Here is a 13,716-nt window from a genome sequence, read left to right on the forward strand (position 1 = left end):
ACCAGCAGCAATTTAAGTATTTTTTAAAATTTACTTACAATCACTTTAAACGGTCATGAAGTACCACAAAATTATGTACATTCATTTACAGAAAAAAACCAAGCAAAATAATCCATTTAAAATATTTTAACCCTTTAACTGATACATCTATCCAGTAAAGGAGGATCTTCAATAGGCATATTTTATGTGCATATTTCTCCATTTTTGAATTTTACCCTCAGTTCACACATATAATTTATATATATTAAATCAAAGAAAAATACAGCAAGCAGGAGGAACAACACAATATACATCTTTAATTATTTTTTTTTAAAAAAAGAAAGAACAAAGCAAGGAAAGTGCATGTTCAATGATTTATTACAACAAAACAGATCTACATATATGCTGGCAGTACCTGCCCTAGAAGGCTCTTTCAAGAGATTTCTGATTGTCTATAAACACTAACAGAACTGGTTCAGAGGTCAATGGAAAAATCTGTGTGCAGTCCTGTATGAGAGTAGACTGGGTGATTAGGTAACAGCAGCAGAAGCTGACAAACATGAAGCCTCTGTGATATACAGATAGTACTTAAGGTTTCTTAGGAGTTGCAGTTAAAGGAGTAAGTTCTTCACAGATTTTTTTTTTTAAATCACTTCAATTCATTACTTGAAGTTCCAAAGTTCTGGTAAATCCAGTTTCCACACTCCTGAAGTTTAAGACAACAAGTCGGTGGAACATTGCATTTCATTCTAGAGTCTGGAGGAAGTAATGTGCTGCATTCCATGGTTCAATCTTGATTTTATTCTTTTAAGTAATTTAATCTGGTCAGCAGCAGTGCAATAATTAGGTTGAACTTCTAACAAGCAAGTAACTAATATAAATAACTGCTGTACTTCTAGTGTCTCCAATTTTGATCCTTTTCAAAAAGGAATTCACACTAGCAAGGTTCACTACAGATCTCATCAGCTACTAATCCAGCCTGCAGTGGGTAGCGATGGGCAGAAGACTTCCTTTCATTCTGCGGAAAAAAATGGGCAGACACACCTATAATGGTAGCATCTGCTTGGAGCATTTTTTTTCTATTATTCTATTACTTCCCCTTTCAGCACATCATACCCCAATTCTGCAGCATTCCTAGTACATTTTCAATGGGGCTCCTCTGGAGAGAAGAGGGGTGGGAAAGTTACTCCCACCTACCCGCTTTTGGGTTTGGATCTATGGTTTATATAATGGATTATATAATGAGCTTTTAAAATTGCATGCTCAAACCCCATTCTAGCCTCATGGTTAAAAGGCTACCTTTGACAACAAAAATCATATATGAATGATTTAGGGAAAGTTAATACCAGCGTGAGTTCTCAGCACACAGTCAAATTTACACTCATGAGGTTTTCAGGCAAGTCCCTTTGTGCTTAGCAAATCTTGCTATTTCAGATACTACTTTCACAGTAGACAAAATCTTAGACAAAACTGAAAATCACAACAAAAGCCTTATTTAAAACATTGTTTTACTTTTGGCAACACTCTGGTATGAATTCATAAAGCTTCACAATGTGTGCAGAAAGAAAGCGGCTGATGTAAAGATGTGCACTGCCTAGGTAATATGGCATGCAGAATTCTCCAACAAGACAAACTTTTGAGCTGATTAGGCTTTGGCTAGTAATACGTAAAAAGTATCTGCAAATCAGACAAAAAGTGTGTGCTCATTTCACTAAAGGGTAGAGTCATCCAATGAGAATGGAGGAGGGGGGAGAGAAGGGTCTCTGGCAGCAGCACTGCCAGATGCCAAGCCCTGCTGGTCTCACTAGAATCAGATGTTCCAGGACCATACTGCTTCCAAGGGGTGTGTTGGGAGAACAGGAGAACCTTGGATCCTGATCCATCCTGTTTCCCCCTGATGCTGAAGCACCAATGGTAGAGGGGCAAAGATGCCGGTCCTACCTGTGGCAGCTGGTAGAGAGGTTCCAAATGCTGACTTCCTTCTTACGCTGTAGATAGGGAGGACTGCAAAATCCTTTGCTCCTGGTATTGTACCCTAATTGACACACTGCTATAGATTTAGTATTCAACTTATTCTACCTTACTGTAAAGCATTCGTGGCTAACCTCTGGGTCCAGGTGTCTCACTAGCTCCATCAAAGCAATTTTATGGCAGTGGCAGAAAAAAGGGAAACATTTATAAATTAAAACAAATTTTTTTTTTCCTTTCCAGTAGCACCTTAAAGACCAACTAAGTTAGTTCTTGGTATGAGCTTTCGTGTGCATGCACACTTCTTCAGATACTTCTGAAGTACTTCAGATGTATCTGAAGAAGTGTGCATGCACACGAAAGCTCATACCAAGAACTAACTTAGTTGGTCTTTAAGGTGCTACTGGAAAGGAATTTTTTTTTTGTTTTGACTATGGCAGACCAACACAGCTACCTTTCTGTATTTATAAATTAGACACATTGATGGAATGGCTGTAGAGGTTTGTGAGTTTGCCCTTTGTGCTTGCATGCAGATTTGTGCAAGACAGCATGGGGTGGCCACACCCAGCATGGGCATGCTAGCTAGATCAAGGGTAGCTAAAAACCCACCTCTGGTTAGTCCTTTCAGAGATGGGGTTGTGAAAGGACTAACAATGTTTCCATTATCTTAACAGGATTGGCAGTTGCATGGCAGGTACATAAATTTTAAAGCACTGTCATTCCCCACCCCAACCCCTGTCTCTTTCAGAGTCTGGAATAAGCCCTTCATGGCACAGGCTTCCCACCTCCTTTCAAGTTTCTAGCATTATAGAAGTGGTAGCTATGCCAAGTAAAATTAGACCAGAACTTTATCAACTACCTCACGTTTTATTAGATAGCTGTGCCAGTTAACAGGATGCAACTTAGAACCTATGAGTGTAAACCAAAATTATGTACTGAATTTCTTTTGACAATAGCTTTATAAGCTGCTGTTTCCCACCCCCAAAAGCCAATCAAGTGGAAAACCTATGTTGTTTAATAAGAGTACCTATAAATTTATTTTCATGTAGTCATTGTATAGCAACTAGCCCCCAGAGATCTAACAATTATCTTTATCTTTTCTCACTCTCTGCTTTGGACACATGTACTTTATCCTAGTAAGAATGTCATTAGCATAGTTAAAATGCACAATGTTATCTAACTTTTCAGACTCTCTTCCACTCTACTACAGTAGCACAAGAAGCTTTTGAAGTTTTAACAGCATTAAGTCAGATAAGCTTCCAATTGAACTGATTTGGGCAGTAAATGGAAAGAAACGTAGGGTTTGTAGATGAGGTTACATTTCCCTGAAGCTGGAAAATATTCCAGGGCTACTTAGGGGATGAATGCTTTGCAGACGGCTTCAAATTCAGCCCACAAGATACGCTTGAATTGCCTCAAGAAATGAAGTGTACAACTACTCATGTGTTGCATAGAAATGACTTAAAGTAACAAACAATGGAAAGCATCTCTCTTTCTGACAGCCCCTAAATGGATCCCACTGGGATCAAACTCCTAAAGTAGGGCAGAAATATTAGCTTATAAATATATCACAGATAGCCAGCACCTACTCCATTGGCTTTAGAAACGTAAGTTGGCTTATTTACAGCAATGCATGGAGTATGAAAGTTTTACTTTAAAAACTCTGAAAATCTCAAGACATACAAGTTTTGTACATATGCCATTCTTATGATTTTTTATCCCCCCCCAGAAGGTACCCAATAGTTACCTTTTTAATAAAGCAAAAGATGCACTGAAGCTGGATAATGAAAAAACCTGGATCCACCCCACCCGCCCAATGCCAGAGAGAGGCATTCAAACCAACACATACAAGTGCATTTCTCATAAATAAATGGACCAGTTGAATAGCACTCATTTCAATATATAAATGTAATTGCAAACTTGGTCCATATGCTCATTTACACAGCATTTAATGTACTAAACCTACTTTGGTTGAAACCTGAAGTATGAAAGCTCTGAGTAATCATTCACTGCATCCATACTCTTATCTAGGGTCTCATAAAGCTAGGAAGGTTATTCGTTTCTTTTAAGACACCATACAACCCTCTTCCTAAACAGCACTCATATATATCCTGGAACGTGACTCTGCAGGAAGACAATGTTTCAAACTGTGAAGATCAAAAAGATCCAGTGACATGGATATACTTCAAATTTAATAGACACATATAATGGGTGCAGAAGCCCATTTGGTGCATGGCTGGATCCCAACGAAGCTGGATTCACTCTGCAGAAATCAAAACCTGTAATTGTTCAGCAATGTGCACCAACAGTTAGTTGTTGCAGTTGTGGGAAGTTACTGTATAGATAAGCATTAGCTAGCACATTATTAAGTTGACCATAGTTGAATTGCCTCTACATAAACCCACAAAGTTATATAGAGAACTATGGACCCCATTTCTTAAGGTGTACACACAGTACAGGCTGCATGAACTGTCCAACAAAAAGGACATCACAAATCATTTCTGTTATATACTTAAGATAGAAGAGGGAAGACGACATTTCACCCATGCATTTACAAAACAACTACAATTTTCTGGAGAAACCCTTTAAACATTGGAGAATTGATAGGAGCTCAACATTTCTGTCCGTTCTTCCTCTACAGATGCAAGGTCAATTTCCAAAAACAAATGGGAATACGAGAAGACTTAATCCCAATCTCATACCATGCAATATTCTAGTAAATATTTTCAAAAAGAGAAATGATACTAAAGTGTCAATATTTCTGTGCAGCTTTCAGTAAAAAATAAAAAATAATAAAAAATTCGGTTGCAGCTTATCTGTAAAGCAGAGCCATATGTTAACATTCAAACCTCCTGTTCTACAGTTCCCAAAACTTGTCCTCTCTGTGCCTTGACCAGCAGCATGGCAGGCAGAAATTCTGTCAGGCACAAACTTCAGCACCCCCCCTCCATGACAAACAGCTCTAACTTCTTTAATCTGTGACTTTCAGATAACTTTTGGAGGACCAGGACCTCTGTCAGGTGAAAAAATGTTGGCATTCCTATTTTGACTGCAGAAAAGCACATGTTGCATAGCCATATATGACCTTCCCCGAAAAATGTAATTCCCTCATAGCTTTTTTTTTCAGGCTGTAGAGGTAGAAAGCAAGTTCCAAACTAAAAATCACAAACAAAAAACATCTGGCTGCACTTCAGTTTTCAAGCTTTTGGCCACACCACTTATCTTGGCAATCAGCGATATTAATGTTTAAAAAATTATGTTTAAGACAAAGAAAATGAAGTAGTTCTGCAAATGGCAAGGAAATTTCCATCAATCGGCATTCCCTTCCATGTGCTGCCAAGTCTGTCCATTTCAGACCAGAACTACAGGAAATTTTTCTCCCCTTAGAGGAGAGATTACAACCACCTTTATTCATCAAAAAAGTCCTGATGTACAGAACAAGCAACTACTACATTCTTAAGCCAATAGACAGCTGTGAAAATAGCTGGGATTGCATTCATGTTTTGCTCCAAGTATTTTTTCCCCTCCCCTCAAAGTGCAAGACTGCAAATGCCAGTTTATAAGCAGTTTCCGTCTGACCTTCCTTGCCTCACCCTGTTGAAGGAAGAGTAGGATGCTGCAGTTGTGCTTTAAAAATTCATTTCCCAATTTATCACCCCCTCCCTTTAGTTAGCAAACTGTTGGTAGAAGGCAAATTTAACCCTTTCAATGTGATGGCAAAGTTTAATGGCTGGGCCAAGTTTCAAGTCCATACACTCCTGAACAGTGGGAAGAGTTAGCAGGAGAAGCGCCTGTCCATCTATTTCCTGTTGAGAGACAGAGAGAGATCAGGGTTCAGAACTGATGAAAAAAATGCCATTAAGATGCATTAAATGGTCTGATTGAAAGCTAACAAATCAAATGGGAATACATCCCTCGACAACTATTTGCAATGCTAGAAAGTTATTGAGACAAAGACTAGAGATTTCATGTGCTCAGTTAACAATTGCCAACAGTAAAACAATAGAATACCTGATCCAGAAATATTCTAGCTAATGGGGCACAGTCTGTAGATTTGAGGAACCGCACAACATCAGCTACACTCCACTCCAGAGGGTTGCTGTCCAGCTGCAGCTTTTCTCCAACGTCTATCTTTATTTCCTATCCCACAAGTCCCAAAACAAAGCAAAAATATTACATTTGCCCTGCTCAAGCATATTTACTCTTTTCGTATATTCCCACCAATTCCACCCGAGTTACCTCCTGAAAAGAGCCACAGATCATGACATTTTGGATTCTCAGTGTTAGGGATTTTGTGTGTGTGCTGATCAAATTTAATTCATAAGGTGTGAACCATGTACTCATGAACAGAATCCACAAACCATTCCCTCTCTCTGCCCCACCCCCAAGTTGTATATTCTTGAGACTGTAGCAAAAAAATGTTGACAGGGCAGCACTTGGAGGGGAAACCCCCAAATCCCAGCAACTAGATGAGATCTATACATGGAGCTTCTAACAAGAACAGGTGGAATGTGTATACAGTCATACCTCAGAAGTCAAACGCCTTGTGACTCGAATGTTTTGGCTCCCGAATGCCGCAAACCTGGAAGTATATGTTCTGGTTTGCAAATGATCTTTGGAACCCGAACATCTGATGCGGCTTCCGATTTGCTGCAGGAGTGCCTTGGTTTCCAAACGTTTTGGAAGTCAAACGGAGTTCCAGAACAGATTCCGTTCAACTTCCAAGGTACGAGTGTATATTTTTATATAATGGTGATGATGATGATGATGATGATGATAACAATTTATTACCCCACCCATCTGGCTGGATTTCCTCACCCTAATCACTGCAGTGTTTCTGTTGTGGTGAGTTAGGTATGCAACATGTTGCAATAAGTGCAAATTATATGCAAGTTTATATGTTGAATTATACAATAGGTTAAATTGTGTATATGCATTTAACACAACTGATTGTTGCTAATTCAGTAGAGAGTTCATGCTCTGGATGCATGATATACCAGGAAGGAGGTTTTGAGTCTTCCCTAGTGTCCTGGGAGGGAAATTTCTACTGAGAGGGGGTAAACCTGCCATCCCTGCACTCTCCCAATCTATATTCTGGAACTGTTATTTAAATAACAAGTATCAGAAATGTATATAATTAGAATGCAGGGAAATGGATTATTTTGCTTCTAAAGAAAACCTCAAAACTACTCTTAATAATCCTTCCTTAACAGGGTCTGTTTCTTCTTTGCTAGGTCACAAGTCAGTACAAATATTTCCTCACCTGCTTATTGGAGCAATTATTTTGCCCCTTTTGATTTTAGTACTAGGTAGACCTGACAAATATGAGCATTTATTTCCATTTAATAACAAACGGGGGGCGGGGAAAGGCCTCAGCCTTCAAGGCTCATCATTAGATGGCTTAATGACCTTGGGTTGCATCCAGCTAAACCATTGTGCACATGGAAAGACTTCTGTGAGCCCAACCTTCCCTTCCTCTCCTCCCCCTGTGCACACCCCATATCTGCTCTGGGGATTCCCAGAGATTTAGTTAGAGACAACCCCCGATGAACAAAATCTCTCTTTCTGAACGCTAGATGCTCGCTGCTAAGGTATTCTTTTTAAAAAAAATTCCAAGACCTACCTTTGGTGAAGGAGGCTTATTTTCATCATCTGAGAAAGAAAAGGCGCGTAGTTTCCTTTTCCGTTTGTCCCGGTCCTGAGCTCCAAAATGGGATCGCTCGCTCTGTGTGGGGGAGGATGACCGCGATTTCTTTTCTGACACTTCAGACTCTTCAAGCAGTTCCTCCTGGTGCTCAGAGGTGCTGTCTTCCGTTAGGGACTCTTCATCTATGTCATCCTGATCATCATCCTCTTCACCCCCACTGCCCTGAAATGGTATGGAAAGGAGACGGGGAGACTCAGAGGTAGACAGTGAAGACTGTGCGTAGCAAAATACCAAAACACCCATTTATCTAAGATCTATGGAACACAGAGTGCATTAAATAATTTGTATGCGTTATCATACCTGGGGTGAGCCAGCAGGTGTGTTATCTACAGAGGTAGAAGAGCGTTTCTTCTTATGAACAAAGAAGTTTTTCCGTTTCTTTCTTTTCCTGCTTGCCTTCTTCATGCTTGTCTCTGTGTTGCTGTGGATACCTGGTGGACGGCCAATCCTTTTGTTTCTTCGCTTCCCATAATAATGGGCTATGAGAAATTAATAGAAAAAGGATTCTGACTGTGAAATGTCAGGATGATTCATCTTTTGCTAGCCCTACATGTATCAAGAGTGCCTCTAAAATCTCCTTTTATCACCATGTTTTATTTATGATATTTATGCACCACCAACAGGGGATAAATGATGTCCATCTATATGACCTATTGTTGCTGTTTGATACCTATGGATATGTGCCTTAGAAGAAAGATGACATATTCTGCGGTACATAAATTAAACTTGTACTGGCTACTGGAATCTAGTAACCCAACAAACAGCACAGTGATTCAAAGGGTTGGAGCGACAACAATTTTGCACATCAAACTGCTCTACAACCATCAGGAGTCCAGTTTCTCAACATGTTAAGTGGTGACCAACCTGCAAATGAATCCCGCCTGACACACACACAAAAATATATCAGCATTGCTTCCCATGGGGCAATCAACAGCTTCCCAGAGGGTAGTTTAGATTTAATTTCAAATCCCATATGGCTCCTCCATATGAAGATAGAAAGGTCAGGAAAGGTGATGTATCACTCACATAATAGATAGGTTTGTCCTGAGATCAATAGGAACCCCAGTACAATCACAGGTTGGGTTTACTAATACAGCACGAGTTTTCTGCACTGCTAAACTAACTGTAGAAGGACTCAATGGACACTTTTCGACCAAGGGCAAGATTAAATGTTGATGATATGGTCACAGTACAGTGGTGCTTTGAGCATATATAAACTAAGATAAGAATGATCAGCAGCTTTAAGGAAACTGCATTTACTTGAAGTTGTGCTTTGCAGCCACTGACCTACACTGTAGAATAGCGCACTAATGAATCAGAAAATTCCCTTGTAGGGCCAACCACCGCAATTACTCACTGTATTTGGTTTTTGTCAGAACAGAGCAGTTCTCTGAACACTTGTCTAGCACCATTTGGGGGCCAAAGAGATTTGGACAACATTCAAGTTTGATACAGGTCTGCCTGCAGAACTCTGCGACTCGATCAGCTGTTCTTACAACTTCCACTGTGGCACGGTAGCTCTTTCCTTTATACCTGAAGCAAGGAGGAAAACAACAACAACAACAACGTGTGATTTGATCGTCATTTTTACAAAGACAATATTCTGGATGCCATGGAATTTCTTATGTTTACAGAAAACATTTTAGAGTGAGGAAATGTTGTGCATCACCATTCTCAAACTAAGACACACTCCTACTGTACTGGTTATGGTGCCTGAACCAAATGCTGCTATAGGAGTATCTCAAACACCAAAGGGTCCTAGAACACGGCTGCATGCATTCCACCAGGGAGAAAAGACCAACTTCCTCCTTTACAGAGCAGTGGTCACATTCATTAGAGTCATGACAGCCAGGTAAGGGTGTTTGGGAACGCAGGGCAGCAACTGCAGGCAAGCTCAGGGGGTTAGCATTACAAAGGCCGAGAAATCCTTCCTTGGCAATGTCTAATTTGGCCTAAGAGCAAAGGACCAACACACACTACAGAACAGAGTCCATTTACTTTGCTTTCAGGGTCTCTCCATATCCATGCCATGCAGCTTCCTCATCCAGCTGTATTTCTCTAAGGACACGGCTAGGTTTATAGGCAGCATTGATCAGCAAAGAAAGAACCTGAAAATGGAAATGAGGAGAGAGTGTTATGAAAGCAGTAGGCAAGTAAATTTCTTTTAACATGTTAATATGACTTAGTAGATTAGTTCTATTCATCTGAGTTAGCAACTTGAGAGACTGAGCATTAAACTAAAATGTATCAGCATAATATGTTTAGAAAGGACAGTACCTGTGAACCAAAAACAGACAACAAGTAAGGATTTATCTGACTGCCTAGGATTCCCAATTCAATGTTCAGTATAGCCTAACTGTCTTTCCACATTTCCCTCAATGTTGTTCAGGGTAAAGTACTGTTATCTAGCAAATGTTGCTACTTTATTTTATAAAGGTATGCCAAAAATTTGGAGAATACTCCCCCCCCCCCAGACTTCATTTCTGAGATTATTCATTTTCTCCCTCCAGCTCCCTGTCAAGAAATAGGATTCTTAAGGAAGGATAGATGGAGAATGGCAAAAGAGACACCACTAATGTACCAAACAAAGGGAGAATGGAATAAGATTTCACAGCATTCCATTCAGGAGGGAATATTTACTACAGAAAGGAGGTAAAGAGGAATGCTAGGAAGGTTTATCACAATGGCTAAACAAAGTGGAACAATGAGCTAAAAAGCAGGCACTGGAGGAAACAAAAATGCCAGTATCAGGTTTAACACGTTTATGGGGTGGTCTCTTTTGAAATAAATGCCCAAGGATACATTAAAAATGAGCCAGATTTTGATCAAATACAAGAGGTTTGATAACGAGCTTTGAGCCAACTTGCTTTCAAAGTAAATATTTATCCTTGCATTCAAATATCTGGGGGAAAATGCTGAGTGATAATTGCCCCATTCAATTTATTCCGAGAAGTAAGACAGCCATGTAAGAAACATACATCAATTTAATGAGGAAATAACCCAGAATAGTGAACCACCCTTATTAAAAAAACTCATACAAAAAGGATTTTGCATTGCTAGACCATGGATACTGCACAGTATCTGACAAAGCTGCCGCTATGAAGAATAACCCATGGCGTTTAACATGCAGCAGAGACCCCCAGAGGCAACTCCTATAATCTAGAATGTTCTCAAAGGACTATAGATTTGTCACAACAGATCAAATGACTGACTCATCAACTCTAATATTCTGTCGTGGACAGTTTCTACTGCTGCTTAGTGACAGGTGTATATTCTCTTCTCCATAATGCCACTTAGGCATTTCTGTAATACAACAAAAAATACAGAGCTCTACAGATATCTAATTTGCCCTAAAGCCTTTTCATTTGTCACTGGATGTCCATTCTTGCCTTTCCACTTCAAAAATGCACTCAAGGCAGGGAACATAATACATTAAAAACAAATAGCTTAAAAAAAGTAAAACACAATGAATTAGACCGGGGTAGTCAACCTTTTTATACCTACCGCCCACTAATGCATCTTTCTTGATGGTCAAATTTCCTTACCGTCCACCAGTGCTCGATGGAAGGAGGATTCAGCTTGTGCCGTAGAACCCCCTACCGCCCACCTAGAATCCTGAAACGCCCACTAGTGAGTGGTAGGGACCAGGTTGACAACCCCTGAATTAGACTGGGAAGAACCATGAGTAAAAAACAAACTCTACACCCTATAAGAATGGCTTATATTTCTGTTGTTCTATCTGGTACTGCCTTACAATCGGAAGAAGTTAGTATGTATATGTCCTTTTGCAGAGGTTTATACCATTATGAGTTTCACCTGTCTTGCTAATGTGAATGGGCCCCTTATAAAAGAACTACAGTGTTCTTTGATAGCTGAAAAATCAGAGTAATGCCCTCCAGCTAGCTGGAAGGGGCAGAAACTTGTTTGCAGCCAGTTTTTTATGGTGAGTATGGACTTCTCCTTGCAGAACTGGACTCTTGATTCACCAGAATATACCGCCATGTCCCATGGGTTCCAGATTACCCTAGACAAAACTGTGCTTTCCAAACTTACCAGGAAGCCTCTGGCATACCATGCAACAATACAAGCTGATCACACCACCATCCCTATGACACAGAAGAAACCATCTTGCTACTCTATAGCTGAATTTGTTTCATGAAATGCAGATTGAGAAATCTGGTTCAGACAAGTCTTCCCCACAGCACGGGTCATTATTTCATGTTTTAGTGATTGAGAATTATGCTGTGTGCGACTTAATGCTGCCAAACCCACCAATATCCTGATTATGACTTCAACTTTCCAACCTAATACATTATTTTATAGGTCTACACTTTTCCATACTTACGTTGAATGCTGCATTAATGTATTCCTAGCCTACAATGATACAAAAGGTGTGCTTTGACAGAGAAATTGTGCCACAAGTATATAGCCATGTTTTCCAGATGCCCTTACCTCTTTAAGAACAAGGACACAGTTTCCTGGTCCCACAGACTGTGGCAGTTCTGCAATTCTACCTTTGTTAAGATATGGCCCTGAGAAGCAGCGATGATTAAAGTAGATCTTTGGACAGCAGTATTTACCATTGGTTACAACTAGAAAAAATAAGAATAATAATCAGAACACTCTGTGCAAACATGTGCTCTAAATACAGTGGAACCTTGGTTCCCGGACGGCTTAGTTGCCGAACAAATCGGCTCCGGAACTCCGCAAACCCAGAAGTGTTCTGGTTTACAAACCTTTTTCAGAAGCTGAACGTTCGATGTGGCTTCTGTTGGAGTGCAGGAAGCTCCTGCAGCCAATCAGAAGCTGCGCCTTGGTTTTCAAACGGTTTCGGGAGTCGAACGGACTCCCGGAACAGATTAAGTTCGAGAACCAAGGTACCACTGAGCTAGCATTTAGAAATATTTAAACTATAGAAATTAAACCAATAAATACAGGGCCCCATCCAACACTGCAGCTCCTCTGGTGCAACACACTTCCATGCATGCAACTGCTCTCCCTCTCCTGTCCCCTCTGATCTCTGTGTGCCTGTAAAATCAACTCGGGGGAGGGGACTTGAAGGACCCTCTGGTGTAGATGTTTTCTGGAAGAGCCTGGGCAGAGGAGAGGGAAAGAGAAGTCCCAATGCACCAGCGGAACCACACACACAAAACTCTGGATACAATCCAGAGTTTCACATACATGCACATTTATTTTTGATAGCCTCCTGCAACTCACCCAAAGCTGGACCTGAGGGATGAGGGAACTTGCCCAAAATTCAGGGAGCTCATCTGCACAAGGGCCTTTCCGCTAGCACAAAACCCCTTTGAAGAGCACACACAGGTTTGGAGCTAAATCACAAAAAACTGGGCCAGAATCAGCTATGTCACAGTGTCACAAAGCCCAATCAAACAGAAAGCAAGGGCTTGTGGCCACTGCCAATACCTGATTTTCTGGGCTCCTCCCTGCCCCAACTCTGTTCTAGTTTATCCCATTCTGCAGTGTGATTGGGGTCCCCTCAGAGGACCCCTTTGAGAAGCTGCTGGGGGAGCAGAGACAGGGAAAGTCAACTTCTGCCATCCTGTTATGCAGACTTTTTTGGGATACAATTTATTATGTGTTAACGCTGAAGCAAAGTTTATGGTTATTTGCTTTAGCGTGCAAAATAAGTTAGTATCCTCCGTGATGCAAGATGGTTAAAGATATCAATATACCAATAGTCATTTCATTCCAGCTATGTTTGGACTAAGAGCCGCTTTCTCTTAAAGCCCTAATTCCAGGGGTTTATAATTGGCACATATAGAGATTGTATTGTATTGACATAACATCTCTCCATTTAAAAACCAATTAAATCCCAGAATGAGCAGCAGCCACTTCTGCAAAGCTGACATTAGGTAGCACCTCAAACACGCATTTTGTTGCATTGCAAGTCATGCAGTAAGATTTTAGAGAGTATAAACTGATTTGTTCAGCAGCAGATGCACTTATTCAACATTCATCCATTCAACAGTTTAACAAATGATTAGATTTCACCATCTGGCACATATGGAATTCTACTGTCAAATGGCCTTTTGTCTATTGAG

General features: G+C 40.4%; 1 protein-coding gene across 2 annotated transcripts in view; it reads right to left on the bottom strand.

Moving 5' to 3' along the window:
* Positions 1-3,170: 3,170 nt before the first annotated feature.
* The window catches only part of SFMBT1 (Scm like with four mbt domains 1), a 72,186-nt gene continuing 61,640 nt past the window's right edge, over positions 3,171-13,716 (bottom strand). For both annotated transcript variants that reach the window (XM_053377604.1, XM_053377605.1), the window contains exons 15-21: positions 12,107-12,246; positions 9,653-9,762; positions 9,012-9,187; positions 7,955-8,133; positions 7,571-7,816; positions 5,959-6,087; positions 3,171-5,753 (exon numbers count right to left, since the gene is read on the bottom strand). In XM_053377604.1, the coding sequence (XP_053233579.1) occupies positions 5,613-5,753; positions 5,959-6,087; positions 7,571-7,816; positions 7,955-8,133; positions 9,012-9,187; positions 9,653-9,762; positions 12,107-12,246 (1,121 nt within the window). In that variant the 3' untranslated portion in view covers positions 3,171-5,612. The remainder of the gene's footprint in view (positions 5,754-5,958; positions 6,088-7,570; positions 7,817-7,954; positions 8,134-9,011; positions 9,188-9,652; positions 9,763-12,106; positions 12,247-13,716) is intronic.

This window comes from Podarcis raffonei, chromosome 2, assembly GCF_027172205.1.
Source record: "Podarcis raffonei isolate rPodRaf1 chromosome 2, rPodRaf1.pri, whole genome shotgun sequence".
Lineage (NCBI taxonomy): Eukaryota > Metazoa > Chordata > Lepidosauria > Squamata > Lacertidae > Podarcis > Podarcis raffonei.